The 19,090-nt window shown below is 34.4% G+C and overlaps 1 protein-coding gene across 1 annotated transcript in view; it reads right to left on the bottom strand.

The window, feature by feature from the left end:
• Nucleotides 1-17,207, bottom strand: part of ORC5 (origin recognition complex subunit 5) — a 36,324-nt gene extending 19,117 nt beyond the window's left edge. The window contains exons 1-2 of the mRNA XM_023725519.1: nucleotides 14,350-17,207; nucleotides 10,571-10,637 (exon numbers count right to left, since the gene is read on the bottom strand). Coding sequence (XP_023581287.1) covers nucleotides 10,571-10,637; nucleotides 14,350-14,381 — 99 coding nt within the window. The 5' untranslated portion in view covers nucleotides 14,382-17,207. The remainder of the gene's footprint in view (nucleotides 1-10,570; nucleotides 10,638-14,349) is intronic.
• Nucleotides 17,208-19,090: the final 1,883 nt, after the last annotated feature.

Raw genomic sequence — 19,090 nt, 5'->3', positions numbered from 1 at the left:
CCAGTACCCACTACATTTCCCATTACAATTTTAAAGAGAAAACTGTCATGCAGTGTTTCAGTCAGCTGTCACTACTTTATTAGCAAATTAAAGGGTGGCAGATGGCAGATACCAAAGCATTTTATACAGATAAAATATTATATGTAGTAAATATGGTGCATTATTTCAACTAAAGCATTTTGTATTACATCAAAATATAAAACTGCATTCAAAAAGCTAAGATTTTCATGTTTAGTTCAATATCACAAATTACGTTACACCTCGAAATACCTTTTATGAATGTTCTGTGTTGAAAGTATGTATTTTGCGGCTGCTGTGCACTGTTACATATGTCTATTACATCATGCTTGTTAACTGTGTTGTCTGAATCTTATACATATCGTTTGTTACCTATTTAATCTATTGAAACTGAAACAGGTTATCAAAATTTTCCCACTATGAGAGTGAGTCTGTCTTTTTCTCCTTGTAATTCTGTTTTTGTTTTATACTTTTGAAGCTATGTTATTAAGTTCATACAGGCTTAAAATCATTACATTTTGCTGGAGCAATGAAACTTTTCATTATTATATGATTCTTTGATTCTCTAGCAATGTCTTTACCTTTTTCTGATACCAATAAGTATACCAGCATTAATTTAGGTACTATGCCTTTTTCCTGATTTGTTGCTTTTCATCACTTTAATTTCAAGTTTTGTTTTCTTAACTTTAGGCAATTCTCATGTAAGCAGCATATAATGGGATTTTGTTTTTATAGCCAGTCTGACAACCTCTACCTTTCAGTTAGACCATTTACTCCATTTGCTTTTATTTTACTTACTGGTTTTTCAAAATTTTATTTCTAACAATTATGTTGACCTTTCCATTTCTCTCCTTTTCTATGTGTCTTTCCCATTCCCTTCTTTCCTTTTATTGAACTTAATGGTATTTTCTCATTCTTTTTCTTCCCTACTACCTTGGAAGTAATTATACATTCCATTTTGTCATTTCCATTTTGAATGCTTCTTTGGCTCCAAGCTATTTTAGAAGTCTTTCTTAATTCTAGCTCCCTCTTGGGCCAGTCACTCTGTCCCAAGAATGTCTCCAGCTGATGGTAACTGAGCACAAAATGTGCCCACCATCTGCAACAATCCACCCCAAGCAAAAGGGGTGGAGCAAGACAAGAGTTTTCTCCCCTACTTATACAAGTACCTACATAATATCCTCCATTTTGGCTCTTGGCCTGCTAAGCTTAAGATATTAACTATTTGTCCTTTTACTGAAAAAGTTTGCTGACTCTGGCATTAGAGAACTACTAGATCCAAATCTTTAATTTAACCAATGTGGAAAATGAGATGTTCAGTGACTTGCCCAAAGTGATAATGACTGGATGGTTACAGAAACTCACTTGACTTACGTGTAGGTCTTGTAACTCCAACTCCAAAACTTTTGAAAAGCATGACTAACTTGTGATGACAGGTAAGAGAACTCATATCTAATAAGTTGTATTATAGTCTTGCCTGAAAAGAGAAAGTGTTAAAAGAATGGGGATAATCTTAAAAGCAGTCATAAAGGTAGTATTCAAGAGAATAAACCTAGCAAGTTGCCCGCAAGCAATAACACAAAGGGCCTATTTCCCATTAACTTAGAAATATGTTATGTGTGCTACAAGTATGTATGCACCATTAAGATGAAGAAAAAAATTAGGGAACTGGAGGACAGTTTGGAAGAAATTATCCAGAATGTAGACTAAAGAGATAAGGAAAATACATGAAAGAGGTTAAAAAGGATAGAAATCAAAGTGAGAAGATCTATTATACTTCTAATCAAAATTCTAGAAACGAGAATGGGGCAGAAGCATTATCTGAAGAGATAATGCATAAAAACTTATTACAGGAGATGAAAGACACCAATCCATGGAATTAAAGCCAAAGAAATCCCAAAAAGTAGAACTCAAAAGAAATCCACACCTAGACACATCACACTGAAACTGCAAAACACCAAAGATGAAGAGGAGCTCTTAGAAGTAGCCAGAAGAAAAACAGATTACCTTCAAAGGAGTGGTAATCTGACTGACAGCTGACTTCATACTACCACCAATAGAAGCCATAAAAATAGTTGAATGGTATCTTCAATATACTGAAGAAAGCAGAGCTGTCAATGCAGAATCCTACACCCAGCAAAAATATATTTTAAGACTGAAGATGAAATAAACATATTTCTACACTCAGAACAATCAAAATTTTGCTACCACAGACCCTCACCCACTAAAGGAAATTCTTAAAACGTACCTCCAGGTGAAAGAAAAGTGATTCCAGGTAGAGGTCTGGAATGAAGAAAATGGTAAAAATGATGGTAAATCTAAACGAATTTGTCTCTATAGATGATATAACAGTAATGTATTGTGGGCTTAAAAATAGGACTAAAGAGCACAGTACCAGTAAGATATAAATTGGGAGAGGAGAAAATGAAGTCAAAATGTTCTGAAGGCCTTGTGGTGTCTGAGAGAAAGTATGTATTACATTTCAACTGTGATAAGTATGAATGCTGTAACTCTTAAGAGTAACCACTGAGAACAGACATAAGAGTATGTACTTCCACACTAGAAGGGGATAATGAATTATAAAAATAATTCATACAAAAAAGGCAAGAGAAAGAAACAAAATCAAGTAATCCAAACAGAAGGCATAAGATATAAATCAAATAACATCAGTAATTATATTAAAAGTAAAATGAATAAATGTGTCAATCAAAAGACAGAGATTGACAGACTGGAAATTCCAACTACATACTGTTCACAATCGATGTATCTAAAATACATGCAGTCCCTGGTATATGAATGACCAACTTACATACAACCCATAGTTACGAATCAACCTCTGTAAAGCCTATTCTATTAAAAATTCAAGGTACATATAATGGTTTGTAATAACAAACGGGTGCTACTTTGTGACGCGCATCAAAACATTATTATTATCATTACCGTATTATTGTGTTAAAGGTGTTATAGTGTGTCTGGAAGTGCTTCTTTAATGTTTTTATGCATAGAAAGGTACACTTTATAAGACAAATGTCTGACTGACATTAGATACGAACCGTACCTAACTGTTACAACTTACGTACAAATTCGACTTAAAGACAAGCTTAGGAACAGAACTTGTTCATAATTCAGGGACTGCCTGTAGAAAAATATGGGACGGTTAGAAGTTAAAGGAACCCTGGCAGTGCAACAGTTAAGTGTTCAGCTGCTAACCAAAAAGGCTGGCAGTTAGAATACACCCAGAGGCTCTGTGGGAGAAAGACCTGGTGATCTGCTTCCGAAACATTTCAGCCTAGAAAATCCTATGGGGCAGTTCTACTCTGTTACATGGCGTTGTTATGAGTCAAAAATCAACTCAACGGCACCTAACAACACAACAAAAGTTAAATGACAGAATGAGATACATCAAGCAAATAGTAACTAAAAAGAAAAATAGTGAACGTATGTTAACATCAGACAAAACAAACTTAAAAAGAAAGGTTTGCTTAAAAATGATAAAATGTAGGCTATGGGTTCATATCTCTTACAAGATTAGTTGATTGAGACCTTTACTACAAAGGGATGAGACACAATAGGATGGGATAATGGAGCCTTTGAGGGTGAGAATAGTATTGCTGAAAGTCAAGATAATACAAACTCTATATCCTTCCCAGTTTGGAAACAAGTAGAAATCAATGGTGAAAAAGTAGGCCTAAAATTTTAATCAATGGGAGGATAGGCAGAAGAGTTAACAGAGACTCCTATGGCAAAATATATTCATTAACTCCAGCTCTTTCTATTTTTCTATAAGGGATTTATTTGCTAACGTAGGTTAGTAAAATCACACACTAAATCTGCCTTTATTATTAGAGGCAGGTCTCTTCAACAGTTCCTTTTATTTTATTATAGAACAAAACATTAATTACCTTTTACTTTGCCACTGGCATTTCTTTATAATATTTCTTATAACTTCTACTTCCCCATGATTCAAACAGTCTTACATATTTAATCAGATTCACTAACCCAAACTGTATGCCAAATTACTCTTTTCTCACAAATTTTTCATAGAGAAATAAAAAACTGTGTTTAACCTAGTTAAGTTAGAATTTCAAGAATATTTCAGATATCCTGTAGTTTTATTACTTCTACTACATTAGTTACAACACATGCCAAAGGAAATAAGTTGGACCAGACAGTCCCTTAAACTCATTTTCAGTTCTACCAGGATTCCATGGATAAATTAATCATATAATTGTGCAAAGGAGACAGTATTATTTCAAGCTTTAGCAGCCAAAAGGTATTTCTAAAATATTAACAAGATGATTGCTCAATTATTTTTTTTTTTTTGGGGGGGTGCTAATTTAGAAAAAGCTTAACATAAAAAAAAAAAGAGTCCTTGGGTAGTCCAATTGGTTAATGCCCTCAGCCGCTAACTGAAAAAGCAGAAGTTCAAGGTACAGGTCCACCAAGAAATGCTTTGGAAGAAAGGCCTGGTGATCTAGTTCTAAAAAATCAGCCACAGAAAACCCTATAGGGCACAGTTGTACTCTGACACACACGGGGTCACAAGTCAGAATCGACAGCAACTGGTGATACTGATAATAAACAAAGATGATATACAATATATCTAAACCTAAAGAAAACAAATAAGGGTTTGATTTTTCACTTTAAAACATATGAATTCAAAAGGTCTTTATTGCTTGATCTTACTATTGAAAATGACTCAAAAACTCAACATACAAATACCATAGTTCAGGAGAACATCTATTACATAAAGCAGTGAACAAATGTATTAACAACTTAAAACATTATCCCACTTCACTAAAATATTGCTAGAGGAACTCTGAAAAAGAGTCAAGAACAAAGATTAATTTTTGGGGTTACAGTTCAAACCTTAAACATGTAATTTATGCCCGTACTAAATGAGAAACAGATGTGTGAAACTTTGGGGGAAATTATTTCTGTACATGCATAAATATAAGAATACTTACTTTCCTATCAACCAATACTTAAATTATTTAATTTTTATTTCTAACTGCATATCATGAAACTCATGAGGACCCACTCTAAATACAGAACGTTCAAAGACAAATGAAATAGCAGAAAATACTTATTTACATCCTTGCCCAACTTTAAATGTTCACGAGTGTCTTAGTCATCTAGTGCTGCTGAAATACTACAGGTGGATGGCTTTAACAAAGAGAAATTTATTTTCTCACAGTCTGGTAGGCTAGAAGTCCAAATTCAGGGTGTCAGCTCCAGGGGAAGGCTTTCTCTGACAGCTCTAGAGGAACGTCCTTGTCACCAATCTTCCCCTGGACTAGGAGCTTCTCTGTGCAGGAACCCCAGGTCCAAAGGACACGCTCTGCTCCCAGCGCTGCTTTCTTGGTGGTATGAGGTTCCCCTGTCTCTCTGCTCGCTTCTCTCTTTTATATCTCAAAAGAGCTTGGCTTAAGACACTATCTAATTTTGTAGTTCTCATCAATATAACTGCCGCTAATCCATCTTATTACATCATAGTGATACGATTTACAATACATAGGGAAATCACATCAGATGACAAAATGGCAGACAATCATAAAATACTGGGAATTATGACCTAGCCAAGTTAACAGATATTTTGCAGGGACACAATTCAATCCATGACATTCCACCCTTCGACCCCCCCAAAAATTCATGTCCTTGCCACGTGTAAAACATATTCACCCCATTATATCATAGCAAAAGTCTTAAATCAACTCTAAGTCCAAAATCCAAAAATTCTTCATCTGTGAAATCTAGAATACAAATTATCTGCTTCCAAAGGCACAACAGCAGAACAGGCACAAGCTAGACATTTCCATTAAAAACTGGAAAAACTGGAGGGAAGGTATAACAGGCTCCAAGCAAGTCAGCAGAACACATTACATTAGTCCTCAAGGCTTGAAAATAATCTACTGTTCTCTGAGACAATTTACACAATGGCCCTGCCCTCCAGACTCTAGGTATTGGTCACACTCTCAAGATTCTGAGTGGAGGCCCCTCGACCCTGGGCTTTAGCTCTGCCTTTCAGGCCCACTGGGATGGCAACTCTGCTCCCTCAACTTTAGGTGCACCATTCTCCTAGTCCATCTGAGTGGTGACTCCACCCTTAGAAACACCAGCAGCCATGGCTCCATCCTTTGAAACCCCAGAGGTCGAGGACATACCTTTTGTGACTAAGGCAGCTCAGCTTCTTGTGTTCCTTGTCTCTTCAGCTTCTGCTTCCTGGTTCCTTGGCCTCTCAGCCCTTGGGCCTCACACTCACATCTGCCCTGCTGGGACAAGTGTTCTAAACCTCTGTAGCTCCACCAGTAAGTGCCTAGATGCACCCCATTCCGCCAGTAAACTTCGGCCAAAAGACACTCAGCTCTCTCGCTCCGTTGGTCAGCAAGCCTAGCTCCACTAATAAGTGGCCGGAGGCACCCCACTCCGCCAGGAAGCCTCCTGCTCAAAGGTGCTAAGCTCTCTTACTCTGTGGGTCGGCTCCAGCGCCATGTCATGCTGGTCTCCTGGTTCTGCTGCTGCAGGTTCTCTGCTGCTGCTGGTCCTCTGCTGCTGTTTCTCACCATCTGCACCTTCTCTGGTGTTAACAGTTCTCCTCACTTCCTTCTGAGTCTTCTATCCATTCAGTTTCAAAACTGCTTCCACACTCCGCTCCCGGTACAAAATTCTGTCTTAGTCATCTAGTGCTGCTATAACTGAAATACCACCAGTGGATGGCTTTAACAAAGAGAAATTTATTTTCTCACAGTCTAGTAGGCCAAAAGTCCAAATTCAGGGTGTCAGCTTCAGGGGAAGACTTTCTCTGTTGGCTCTGGAGGAATGTCCTTACCATCAATCTTCCCCTGGACTAGGTGCTTCTCCGCACAGGAACTCCAGGTCCAAAGGACATGCTCTGCTCCTGGCACTGCTTTCTTGGTGGCATGAGGTCTCCTTGTCTCTCTGCTCCCTTCTCTCTTTTATATCTCAAAAGAGACTGGCTTAAGACACTATCTAATCTTGTAGATCTTATCAATATAACTGCCACTAATCTATCTTATTACATCATAGTGATAGGGTTTATAACACATAGGGACATCACATCAGATGACAAAATGGTAGACAATCACACAATACTGGGAATCATGACCTAGTCAAGCTGACAGATATTTTTGGGGGACACAATTCAATCCATGACAATCAGTGAAAAGCTAATTACAAAAGGTTACATACAGTATGATGTTATTTATGCAAATTCCTGAAATGACAAAATTATAGAGATGGAGAACAGATTAGTGGCTGCCAAGGGCTGGGTGTATTATAAAAGGGCAGCAGGAAGAATCCTTATAATGATGGAACTGATCTATATCTTGTCTATGGTGGTGAATTCATGACCCTACGAGGGCTTCAAACTAGTTCAGTCTTGGCTGACAAAGCGAAACCAGAATAGAACTGAATTTTTACCATTTGGGTGATACCGAATGATAACCAGAACAGGAAAATTTATGGACTGAAGCCCCAGAACGAGAGACTCAGAAGAAGCGTAGTGAGTCCAATCAGGAGCCTGATGCATGATACTGATTACTGGCAGGACTGTGGAGAGCGACACACAGTCAAATCTGTGCAGTCCGTAGCCATTGTTCAGTGGGGCACTGCTGTTTCTGACTCTGTTGAAACTCCTGCAGGCAACAGATCTGGTTGCTGTGCAACACATACGTGGCCCTCGTTTTCTAAGAGGGAGATTAGGTTTCCAGCAGGGCTTCAACCTATAATTTTTCCCGTTCCAGTGATCCCAGTTCACTCAAATTTTAGAAAATCACGTCTATTCCAGTTTCACTTCCTTGGCCGTGAATGAAGTGGCAAGAAGCAGTTCGAAGCCCTGGACGTTACACATGTAGTAAATTTTAATATAACTAAATACACATAGATATACTCAAAAATTAACACATGTAAAATCTGAACAAGATCAGCAGATTGTATCGATGTCAATTTCCTGGTTGCGATACTGTACTATAGTTTTGTTTAAGATGCATTGGGGGAAACTGGGTGAAGAGTACATAGGAAGAGAGAGCCCATATTTTCATTAAAATTATTTATGAATCTACAAATATCTCAAAATAAAATGTTTAATTAAAAAATACACTGATAAAGTACACAAAAATATACAGGGCTTTGGGAAAGAACTTATAAATTGCTGGAATAATTTTATCTTAAAATATTAAAGTACATACCAAGTTGCAAAAATCTACTCACAGAAATAGAAACATTTGTTGACTCTCATTTAAAGAAACTACTTGGTAAAAAAGATGGCTTAAAGTACACAAAGTGAAGAATGTTAATTACTTCAATACTGATATGCTACTAGGGTGAGGCTATACATGGGTTTTAAAAATTTTATAGTTTACAGAGTTTTCTTACTTAAAGCTGATGATTAGTTATGACTTATGGTTCAGCCTTAAGGATGTTTTCTAGCTGCTGATTACATGCTGTGAGCCCACAAAGGTTCTCACAAGTTACCACAAACCTGTGGCTAGTATAACTTGTTACCAATCTATAGCATAGGAGAATTACAGCAAAGCTGTTATTATAAAAATTCTTACTTGAGTGTCCTATATTTTCCCAAATTCTATTTTTTATTTCTTCTTTTAACAATGAAAAAAGTTTTGCTTGTTTGTCTTTGGGCTACAAAAACTACCTAAAATTTATCAATAAAAAATTATAAAATTAAATTCTGAGCTAGCCCATAAGGACTGGAAACCTTGGAGATCAATGAGTACTACCACTTCATTTTATGGATGAGAAAACAGACATCATAAAAGGATGATTGGCATTATTAGTTCCTACTCAGTCACCCCAAACAAATAGGTTGAGGCACTTTAGCTCATGTTTCAAACTATTTAATCCATAAGTCCCAATGAAAAAGAATACACCACATATACTAAAGATGTATTAGAAAACATTTTAGAGTTGTAACAGCAAATTCTAAATTAAGCACTTAATGTTAAGAATATTTAATATATTAAAATGTTTGGCCAAATTAATATCTCATTTTCAGTAATAATAAATATTAGAAGGTGGTTTGCCAAGACAGTATTACTACTGTGAATAAAGGCCTCCAATATTAAACAATCCACAAGTTTATCTATTCTTCTAGTGTCCTTCGAAACTCCTGAGAATGACTGATACGTAATGTGGCATACAGTCCTTCCCTCAGGATGTAGCAGAGAATATGGATGAAACTTTGAGGGAGGGAGGGAAAAGCTATAGGAACTAATTAATATTAGTGTCCATGGGTAATTAGTGGTATAGGGATTGAAACTTTTATTCAGTCTAGTCTCTATGGTAGACACTGTGCTAGGCACTTTAATTTCTTTACTCCTCACAACCCATCCACAAGTTAAGCACTATAAATAAACCTTTTTTCCAAATGAGGAAACAGCCTCAGAGAAGTCATGTAAATGGGTCAAGATCACTGAGCTAATAGTGGTTAAAAGTAGCCTGCATTTGAATACCATCTGAATCCAAAGTCAATATTCCTTATAGGACCCCAGAATAGGAGCTGCAGGAGTCAGGAAAGAAATAATTTTGTTGGGATAGACTAAGGAAAGCTTTGTGGAAAAAGGCAGTGATAAGGAAAAGTCAGTAATGTGACCCCCGTGGCAGCATCCCACACTGAAAGAGGGTACTATGAGTATGATGGAGGTTAGAAACTCTGCAGAACAGGGAATACAGATAAAATAAATAAAAACCTTAAATGGAATTGTAGCAATAAAGACAAAGAAGTATCCAAACACAGTCAAATGTCCTGCCTCAGGGATACAGGTAGTGGCCTTGAGAAGTAACAATCAACAATGCTGTTAACAAAATTATCAAATGTGTAGCATCTGATGTACCAAAAGTAAAATATTAATGTGGAAATATTAACCTAACCACATGTTAGATTTTCATAAATCAGGTTGTATATTATCTTAGACATAAAATTTATTGTTTTAAACATTAATTTTTAAAATTTAAGGTAAAAACATAAAATCTGAAAACATTAGTTGACATTGAAAATGATTTCCCAAAGCAAAATTTCTTACACATTTGTGGATAAAAGATCAGTTATTAAAAAATCATGATCACAAATCATACAATATATATAACAGTTAAATAAACTAGAAGTTAGGATTAACATTCAAATTTTTAAAAGTAAAGGTAACAAAAGTTCTCTCCTAAAACACTGAAATTTTTTTTCAAGAAATGTCATTTTAACTATCTAAGTAAATTTAAAACTTTGTGGGAAAATGATTATTACTCCTACTCTTGGTTTTTCTTACCTATGCAGGTATTTTCTTTTGCCAGTAATTTTCAGATTTTAAGGGAATACGTACTGTTTTCCACTACCGCTTTTCTTATTATATTGTGTCAAAATCAAATTCAAATGAATAAAATTCAAATGAATGAAAAAGTAGCTTGAAGGAGTGGATTTTCTTTTTCAAAGGATCTACATTTCCTTTTTTGGGATCTGTATTTCATGTTAAAAAATACAAAACAAAGTACAAAAAAATACTGTGCCAAAAGTCAATGACCTTACCTCTGGGTTTTCAGTCATATGTTTCCACTGATGTTTTGCTTCAAAATGAAAGTTCTGGTATTTAGTCCTTGTTTTAAACAAGTAAAAATAAAAATAAAAATAAAAAAAACCTAAAAATCTGAAGCATTTTGCTATGAAAGGGAATGTTAGCAGCATACTGACAATGATTAAGGTATTTTATTTTACTTTGAGTTAAAATAATCAATTCACTTGATTCAAAAACCAAAGCATATTTTCCTCTTGTGACTAGCTCAGATACCATGACTGAGACATTCACAAAAAACAAATTAAAAAGGAAAACCTCCTTATAGGTAGGCTATTTTTAGATTTACATCTTTAAATGGAGTTATGCAATATTTGCTTAGTTAATCTTTGCTCTGTGTACTATTATGTCCTTTGTTCTCATCTACGTAGGGGATGAGCTAATTATTTATGTCTTAACAATAGGAGTTCATGTACCACAGTGAGGATTTTTTTTCCTTAATCTGAGAGGCAGTCACTAACAAGCTTCAGCTGGAAGTGTTTGATATAAAATCAGTGTGAACCTGTTCCTAGACTAATCAATTATGTTCTTTCTGCCAACAAAAGGAAATCAATTTACAACTATAACTATTTTTTAACATGCTCATTATTTTTATACTTTCCTAGGTTGGTATGTCAACTGATTTGTGTCTAACCCTTTCCTGCTTGTCCTAGAGGAGCTTTAAAGTCTGAAACACAGTAAATTATTTGAAAACAACATGTGATGTTAATGTATGGGTCCACATTAACTCAATAAGCGGCACGTTTGAGCTGACTTGAGGATTGTGATAGTTAATGAGCATGTGGCAGATAAGGAGAGAGTTCAACTGACATTTGTACACATACAAGATAGGGGTGGTTAGTGCAGCACATGGAAGAGATAGGCAAATACTGTCAAAGCTGCTCAACCTAAAATCATAAATTTTTATTTCCAACAAAAGGGGGAGGGGGTTTAGTCTTCAAATAGGCTCTGATAAACAAATAAGTGGCGTGTATGTTTATGCTAACACAATAGAATAACTAAAGACAGTGCCTCTTAACACACAAATGACCGCAAACCTTCAGTAACGAGGAAAACCATAACTGCATGCTTAGGAGAATGGAAAGCCATTCTTTCACTGAGTGAATCCTTTGTTCAAGGCACTGTGCAAGAGATGCAAAAATGAAAAAGACAGATCTATGTCCTCAAGGAATTCAGGGTCACAGGGGAGAGATACATATAATAAAATGGCAATGCCACAATATGAGTGCTATGTCAGAGGTAGGTTTAAACACAACTGTCTGATTATAGAGGAGAATGACTAATGCAGGGAGGAAAAGTATGGATTTAATGATGTGGCATTTGGGAGGTTGGCCATGAAGCATAAGAGAGACCTCATAAGGTACAACACACATAAAAACTATAAAAAAAATTAGTGTGTTTTCATAAAGTAAGCAGCTTATTGTGACTGGTGTATTGGGTGAATGAAGGAAATGGGGCCAGATTAGGAAGGACATTATAAGAAAGCCTATGGAACGCAGATGTGGTTCTGTAGATGACATAACTCATTAAAAAAGCGTAAGCAGAAGAATAAGACCAAATTTATTTTTTAAGATTATGCTGATGACCATAAGGAAGATGAACTAGAAAGAGCCTGGTGGTAGGGGGGATCAGTTAGGAAGCTGGTGCAGTTAAGAAATAATGAAGCTATGGATCTGAGGCAATGGCAATGGGATTGAAAGAAAGGAATAAGTTTAAGAGGCAAGTTCTGGTGGCAAAATACACTGGCCTTGCTGCCTAAATGGAAGGGAGTTAAAAAAGAGGATTCAGAGATAACTTCTCCATTTCGCTAAACTAAAAACTAGAAACTGTATTATCTTTGTTTTCCTAGCACATAACAATGTACCTGCCACATAGCATGTGCTTAATAAATGAATAAATTAATGAATAAATGATGACTAGTTTTGAAATCCAGGTAAAGCTGAAAACAAAGGAAAAGGTTCAGGAAAATAATCATGTTTTTTTGATATAACAGTGTGTGATCTGTATAGAACACTTGGGTGTGATTTTTTTCAGTGGCAATTTGCGTCCAAAGTTAGAGGCATAATAAGGGCTAGAAATATAGAATTCAAAAGCCATCAGCATATACACAGCATCTGAAGCCAGGGGAGTGATAAGACTGTTCCAGGTAAACCTAGTTCCCTTTCTTGAGAATTTTTAATTTAAAGGCGTAATTACTTTCTATTGTAAAAGTCAACTCTCTTCCACCATTAGAGGGCTCAAAGGGAAAGAGTAATTAGGTTCTCATCTAAGAGAAAGGACAAGGACTTTACTGCAGCACCAGCTACTGAAACATGTCTGGGTACGGGCAGGTGAAGCCAATCTCCTCTAAAGGACTCCAATTAGTTGTGAGCTAAAAGGAATCGAGACCATTTCTCACTTGAAAGTCCCTTAAGCATCAACACTTCTTTTAATCATCTTTCTATAGAAATATTTTAAAATGTAGCACACATTTCCACAATGTAGATTTTTCCAAATTATTTGTCTTCTAACCTATTCTTATTAAAACTCTTTTTTCTCTAACGTATCTGCCTATATTATATTCACTATAATATGGAGTCTCTTCAATAAATATGCACTCACAAGCACACATCAATACAAACTTTTCTGGGGGGCTTTCAGCAAAAAATGTGCCAAGTCAAATAAAATTTACTGGTGTTGAATACATTTCCCCCCCAAAAAATATGAATAAAGGATATACATTTGGTATATTTATTGGAAGCAATACTAGCCTTTGAGAAAGATAGTTATAAAATATTGCCTACAAAAAGAAGGTACAATGCATTATTTCATACAAAAGCTAGAAGCATAATTTATGCAATTTTTTTTATCCCTTAGGCATTTTTATATGTCACCTTTGAGCTATAGTTCCATTCTTTTAGAGTGCAGTAAAAATGCGTACTGCTGGGCTGACAAATTCACAAAAGCAAAGCAGTAACACTGAAGAATTTTAACACCAAAATCAGAGAAGACAAGAAAAGAGTGGAGGTAAGCACTGTCCTTTATTATCCCTGGAAATGCTTAATATCAGTATTTCAAGTATCTCTTACAACAACTGTGGAACAATGAAAATCATAGATCAACTTTATTCTTTTTCAAACATGAAGCATCCCAAAACAGTTTTTAAAAATCTCCCAATATAGGCACCTGCTACAAGAGTGATCTGATGGCAGAATCGTAATCTGTCCACACCAGGTGTAGTAAGAGATTTGAGAATCTAATTTACTGCACCAGTGGAGACCAAGCATTATGGTGGGGATGCTCTTAGCCACTAGAGGAGGGCACGTCTCTGTCAAACAGCACCCCTGCTGACCTATTCATCAGTGAAGTGGGCGTTAAATAAGGGTCCTTTACTGTCTTTGGAAAGGAATGCCTCACAATCTTAGTCTGGTTAAGAAAAAAACAGTAAGATTATTAGAAAATGTTAGCATTCAAGATATTTTCTGTGATTTACATAATTTAATAGCATCAAGTTTCTCAGTTGGATATTTATAGAGACATTGGAATACAGGTAGTACAAGCAAAATGAGGCACAGAGAAACTGCAAAGGAACTGCTTTTTACATTTTCTAATAATCTAGTATTGAGGGAATGGCTTTTTAAGAAAAACTGCTGTCCCTTTTGTTCACCAAGTTTGACCCACTCAAATCACTTTATATGAATATCTCATAGCTAGATTTTATGCTGACGCTTTCTGTTTACAAGATTCATCTTCTTACCTAATCGATACATGCATTAGATAGTATTTCATCAACTATGATTTCTGATGTGTGACTAGCACTTGATGAACATAATTACTTTCTGTAGAAATACAAATCAAACAACCATAATATTATACAATATGGAAATTAAGGTAAAGAGGTTTTATAATCTTAAGAAACATCTTTATTAAATCAGTTTATCTGGTTAAAGTGCTTTTGGTTAAAAATCTATAACAGAAGTTTAAAATATTATATTATGAGTGATACAGTGAGTATAACTTTTAATTATAAAGTATCTGAAATACAGCCATGAAAATTTTTAAGAAAAGCCACTTGGTTTGTAACAGGCCATGTATAATACAATGCTTATTTGTCTGTAACTTAAGTTTCAAGCCCTCACTGAGATTGACACTGATACCATAACTAAACTGAGTCGGGCATTAACAACATTTAGTTATGACACAACCATTGCTCCACAACACTAAGTTGAAGACTCGTCATAAGAAATGATTCAACAAACGTGTTTGCTATCACTTGGTAGAAGATACTTAAATAACTGAATTATCATGTATCAGGGACTACTGAGGTGAAAATGTTATTTTTGTTTATTCACTTTTAATATGTACATATTAGTATTTACTTTGAGTTATCTGTTCTTTCAGCATGTATATATCCTCCCAGTCAATACACATATAAAGCACTAACTACAGTGCAAGGTAGAATCTGTAACTGCACCAAGTACAAAATGAAGAGCAGTGCAAGCCACCGACTAGAATAAGGTCCTCGATGGCAGGAACTGCATTTTGTTCACCTTTGTATTCTCATTATCTAACACTGCCTGGACATAGCTGGCAATTAATAACTGTTAAATCACCTTTCCAGAAAAAAAAATTAATTCCAACTAGGGAAAAAGATAAATACTGACTTTGGTTGAATTTGAAGCCAAACTGGTTGAATTTGAGTAAGATTAAAATATTTTAAATTTAAACATTTTTAAATTAAATAAATGATATTAACAAAATTTCTACTTTAAAAAAACTGCAGACTATATAAAATTATAACACATCTATCTGTATTTGAAGAAAAATGCCGAGAATCTGTTTTTAGCTGAATAAAATGTTAGCTGCCCTAACACAGCAAAAACATTTTCCTACAGCTATGGTGAATTAGGATGAAGTATCTGCTTCAAAAAACTCTCAAAAATAAAATAAATTATCATCCTGCTTTCTGACTGATGATAAATTCATCTGGAAAAATAAAAATTAAATTACATGTATCTTGTGTAGCTCATAAATCAACACCTAAAGAAGAAGAAAGTTTAAGGTATTCTAAATGCTACTGCAATCAATGCAACCTTTGTGGGAAAAGATTATGATGATACATAACTAAAAAATTAAATCGACATAACAAATAAATCATCCCGATATATAGTATTATGAGGTGAATTCAAAAGAAGGGAAAATATAAATGGAAATGTATCTTTTTAGGAAAAAAAACTACATTTGTACATTAAACTTTGCTTCAAAATGCTTCTCATTTATACTTTCATAAAATGAAAAAAGCTTAGAACATTTTTTCTTATTTAAAATTAAATTATGTACAAATAACTATAGAACCACTCAGAAATCAGATATTAACTACTGAAAAATGAAACTTGTCAATACAGTACACAGAATCATTCTTTAAAAGAACTATGCCCCTTTTCTTCTTTCAGTTGTTTCTTGATACTAATTTATAATTTTTTATAATGAAATAGTTATTAGTTTAAAACTTAAATAAAATATGTCATCAAAAGAATGAATTATCAAGAACTTTCAAAAATAATTTTTAAAATGCTAAGTTACTCAAATAAGGTCAATGATAATACGTTATAAACATATGTATTATTAAGTGCCTCTACTTTTTTAAAGATAATTTCTCTTTTAAAAGTCACTTTAAAAACCTGTACCAATAATTTTAGAAATAAAACTCTTCAGCAATCTTATTCTCTCTGAAAAGATAAACTGATATAGTTTAATACTTAAAAATAAGCACTATATCTAACAGTCTTAAAAACTGTACTCCTCCTGCCTTCACCTAACTATAAGACTATGGTAGAGATAGGTGGGAAGGAGTAAGAGAAGATACAGAACTATCAAAAGAATAAAATAGGTGATTCAAAAATTTCCAAAAGAATTATTTTTCTTCAAGGAAAAAAAAGAGGTAAAAAAGCATAACTTGGTTTTAATATAATCTGGAAAAAAGATAATTCACTAATATTTCTTTTATAGATGATAAACTGTATTCAAAAACAGAGCTGATCAAATAAAAAATTTCAATGTAATACCAATAAACTATTAACAGCAAGGAAATGGTACTGTTTATCCACTCTACCCAAGCTGAGAGAAGAAAGAAAAGCAGAGTGAAAACTCCAGAATTAATGCTTTGTCACTGTTTAAGTTCAGGCATGTATAGGTGGGATGCATTTATTTTATGTGAATGAAAATTAAATAATGTTCCCATGACAATGACTGAAAAATTGTACTAAAGGTGAAAACTGGATAAGACTAAAGTTATTTCAAAAATCTAAAAAAAAATTTTTAACCATATTTAAGTTCAGTAAATCTGAGCATTAACAAAATATAAAATGCGATAGGATTCACTTTACTTATCTGTGAGATTAAAAAGTTAATGAGCAGAATTTTATCTAAAATTCAATACAGGCATAAAGAAACTCAGAAGGCCACCAACTACAGTATAATACTACTATTATATTATTAAGGATCCCTGGTGGCACAGTGGTTAAGCGCTCAGTTGCTAACTGAAAGGTCAGGGGTTTGAACCCATGAGCCGCTCCTCGGAAGAAAGACATGGCAGTCTGCTTTTGTAAAGATTACAGGCTTGCAAACCCTACAGGGCAGTTCTGCTCTGTCCTATAGGGTCACTCGATAGCAATGGGTTTGGGTTTATTGTTATTATTCTCAATTGGAATTTTAATAAATTTTAAAGATTCCTTAAGCTACTATTATATCCTTATTATAGAACAGATTTAAATAGATTTAAATGAAATGTAATGAAAGCAAACTTTTGCTTCATGATAATTTTGAATGTATATACCACATATTGTCCATTTGTACGTGAAAAAATTTTAAATACAGTAAAACCTATGAAAGCCAGAACCTGTGTAAGCCAGAAACCTGTCAGAGAAGGAAAACCCAAATATTTTCCACTAAAACAAGCAATAGAAAAGTGGTTAAGACTGCACCCTGTCAAAGGCAGAAAACTTGCGAGACCTGGAAAAACAGGCAGTACGGTCAAGCTCTGGCTCTCATAGGTTTCACTGTATATTATTGGTAAGTCAAGCTGTAAAAATAACACATTACTATAAAATAAAATCCTAAAATAATGGTATGTAGATGAAATGAACAGAAAAATAATATATGATCATCTAATAACATATAATAACCAAAAGGCAATTTACTTTCAAGTAGAAAATACTCATACAACATAATTCCATTATTTTCTCATGAAAGATCTATACATGCATGTACAACATTAAATATTTTCTGGGAATTTTATTTTTATTCAAATAAATCAGTGTGTTAACAAATTGCATTCTCTAAATATATAAGGCATTATTAACAAACAAAAGCTAGTTTCCTAGCGCATTTTAAAGCTAAAATGCAACAATGTTGCCATCTAGTGTTCATATCAGGTAAGCACTTACAATACAAATGCAGTCATATATTTGTTTTTGCACTTGAAAAAAATTAAGTGTGCATAGGTTAAGTACCAATTCCCTCTCCTATGGACAACAGTATAATTTTGATGGATGAATAAAAGGAGAAAAATAGAAAAGGTCACTGGGAGTCAGTGGGAAGAAAAAAATGCATAAGGCATGTAAGATTAAAAAAACGATATCCTTTTGGATGAGATCATTGCCATTTTTTGTTTTTGAACACAGTATAAATGCTTTTTTTATTTTTCTGAATACTTTACTGACCACAAAAAAGCAAAGTTCAACTCCTTAGGGTTAGTTATACCTACCCCCATGTACCTATTTGTAGTCTAAATGGGTATCAAATGATTTGTTATAAAATGAATATAAATAAATTCATTTATAGCAATGTTTTAAATATATAAAATTTACCATTTTGATTACTGTCAATGAGAAAAGATACAGAATAAGAAGATTAGCATATACAATTGTTAATACTGAAAAGAATTTAACTTCATTAAAAGATAAAAATACATTTTGGGCCAAACTGTTTCTTAATTACATTATTGGCATTATTGGAAACAAAGACAGGTGAAATTGTTCATCTGTAGCAAAAGTCTCCGAGCAGCTAGTATATCTGCTTTGTAAATCATTGTTTTTGTCTATCCCAATAAACCTGAACCTGCTGTTGAGAAAACCTTGGTTCAAGTCTGGATGCTACCGCTGATTTGTTGTGTGACCTTGGGTAGATCTCTTAGATTCTCCAAGCTTCTCTGTAAAGTGTGTATGCTTTAAAGATTAACTTAGACAATATGTGGCAATACTTTATAAAATACAAAATTCTCTACCAATGTACAGTACAATATATACAGTACTAATGGTAAGCAAGGTGGTAGCAGTGGTAATGTTACTACTACTACTAGCAATACCAGCACTACTACTACCAACACAAATACAATGACTACTACAACTTCTACACTATAACCTCGTCAACTTCCAACCAAACTGCTATGATAGGTCACTAATATGTCTTGCTTTTTCCTAGTCTCATATCTCTGACCA

The sequence above is a fragment of the Trichechus manatus genome, unplaced genomic scaffold (genome assembly GCF_000243295.1).
Source record: "Trichechus manatus latirostris isolate Lorelei unplaced genomic scaffold, TriManLat1.0 scaffold00326, whole genome shotgun sequence".
NCBI classification, from domain to species: Eukaryota; Metazoa; Chordata; class Mammalia; order Sirenia; family Trichechidae; genus Trichechus; species Trichechus manatus.
This window is presented reverse-complemented; position numbering and strand designations above follow the sequence as displayed.